This window comes from Gavialis gangeticus, unplaced genomic scaffold (genome assembly GCF_001723915.1).
Source record: "Gavialis gangeticus isolate Ggan-Ray unplaced genomic scaffold, GavGan_comp1, whole genome shotgun sequence".
Lineage (NCBI taxonomy): Eukaryota > Metazoa > Chordata > Crocodylia > Gavialidae > Gavialis > Gavialis gangeticus.
Genome location: NW_017728994.1, coordinates 45,545,244 through 45,545,873, shown reverse-complemented (window position 1 = coordinate 45,545,873; position 630 = coordinate 45,545,244). Strand labels below are relative to the sequence as shown.

General features: G+C 64.6%; 1 protein-coding gene across 1 annotated transcript in view; it reads right to left on the bottom strand.

Moving 5' to 3' along the window:
• Positions 1 to 630, bottom strand: part of MMS19 (MMS19 homolog, cytosolic iron-sulfur assembly component) — a 9,393-nt gene that overhangs the window by 6,506 nt on the left and 2,257 nt on the right. The window contains exons 8-9 of the mRNA XM_019502133.1: positions 516 to 624; positions 168 to 322 (exon numbers count right to left, since the gene is read on the bottom strand). Coding sequence (XP_019357678.1) covers positions 168 to 322; positions 516 to 624 — 264 coding nt within the window. The remainder of the gene's footprint in view (positions 1 to 167; positions 323 to 515; positions 625 to 630) is intronic.

Sequence of the window (630 nt, the reverse complement as noted above, 5' to 3'; positions counted from 1 at the left end):
TTCCTGCCATGGCAGGGGGTCGGACTAGATGATCTGCTCAGGTCCCTTCTGACCCTAGAAACTATGAAACTATGATGCTGGCACCTTGCTGCATACACCAGAGCCCACGCCCCTCCCTGTGGGGCCGTGTGACCCCAGAGGAACCGATGCCGCCGGGCGGCGCTCACCTGGGGGTGCTGGTTGTACTGCTCCAGCAGCAGGGGCAGGACGCTGCCGGCGATGTGGTGATAGGCCCGGAGTGAGGCGCTGGCTGCAGCCTGCAACAGCTTGGCACTCGGCCACACCAGTTTCATGTCGGGCTCGCACAGGTGGTGCCGGCAGTCTGGGGACACGCACGTGGTACCTCACCCATGCGGCGCATGCGCACATGGGTACACATGCCTGCCAGCTCACGGCCACAGAGCCAGGGACAGCTCAGCCTGGCCCACCCTGTGTATGGCGTCACACCTGGGGTCCTGTTCAGCCCCTTCCCTGAGCTGGCACCGGCATCTACCACGCAGCCAGGACACAGTTACCTTGCAGCACGCTGCTGAGAAAGGTGTCCAGCAGGTCGTGGGTGTCGGCGTGGAGCACGGTGTGGGACAGGCAGGCGGCCAGTGCAGTCAGTGCACCCAGGCACTCTGCCTCCAG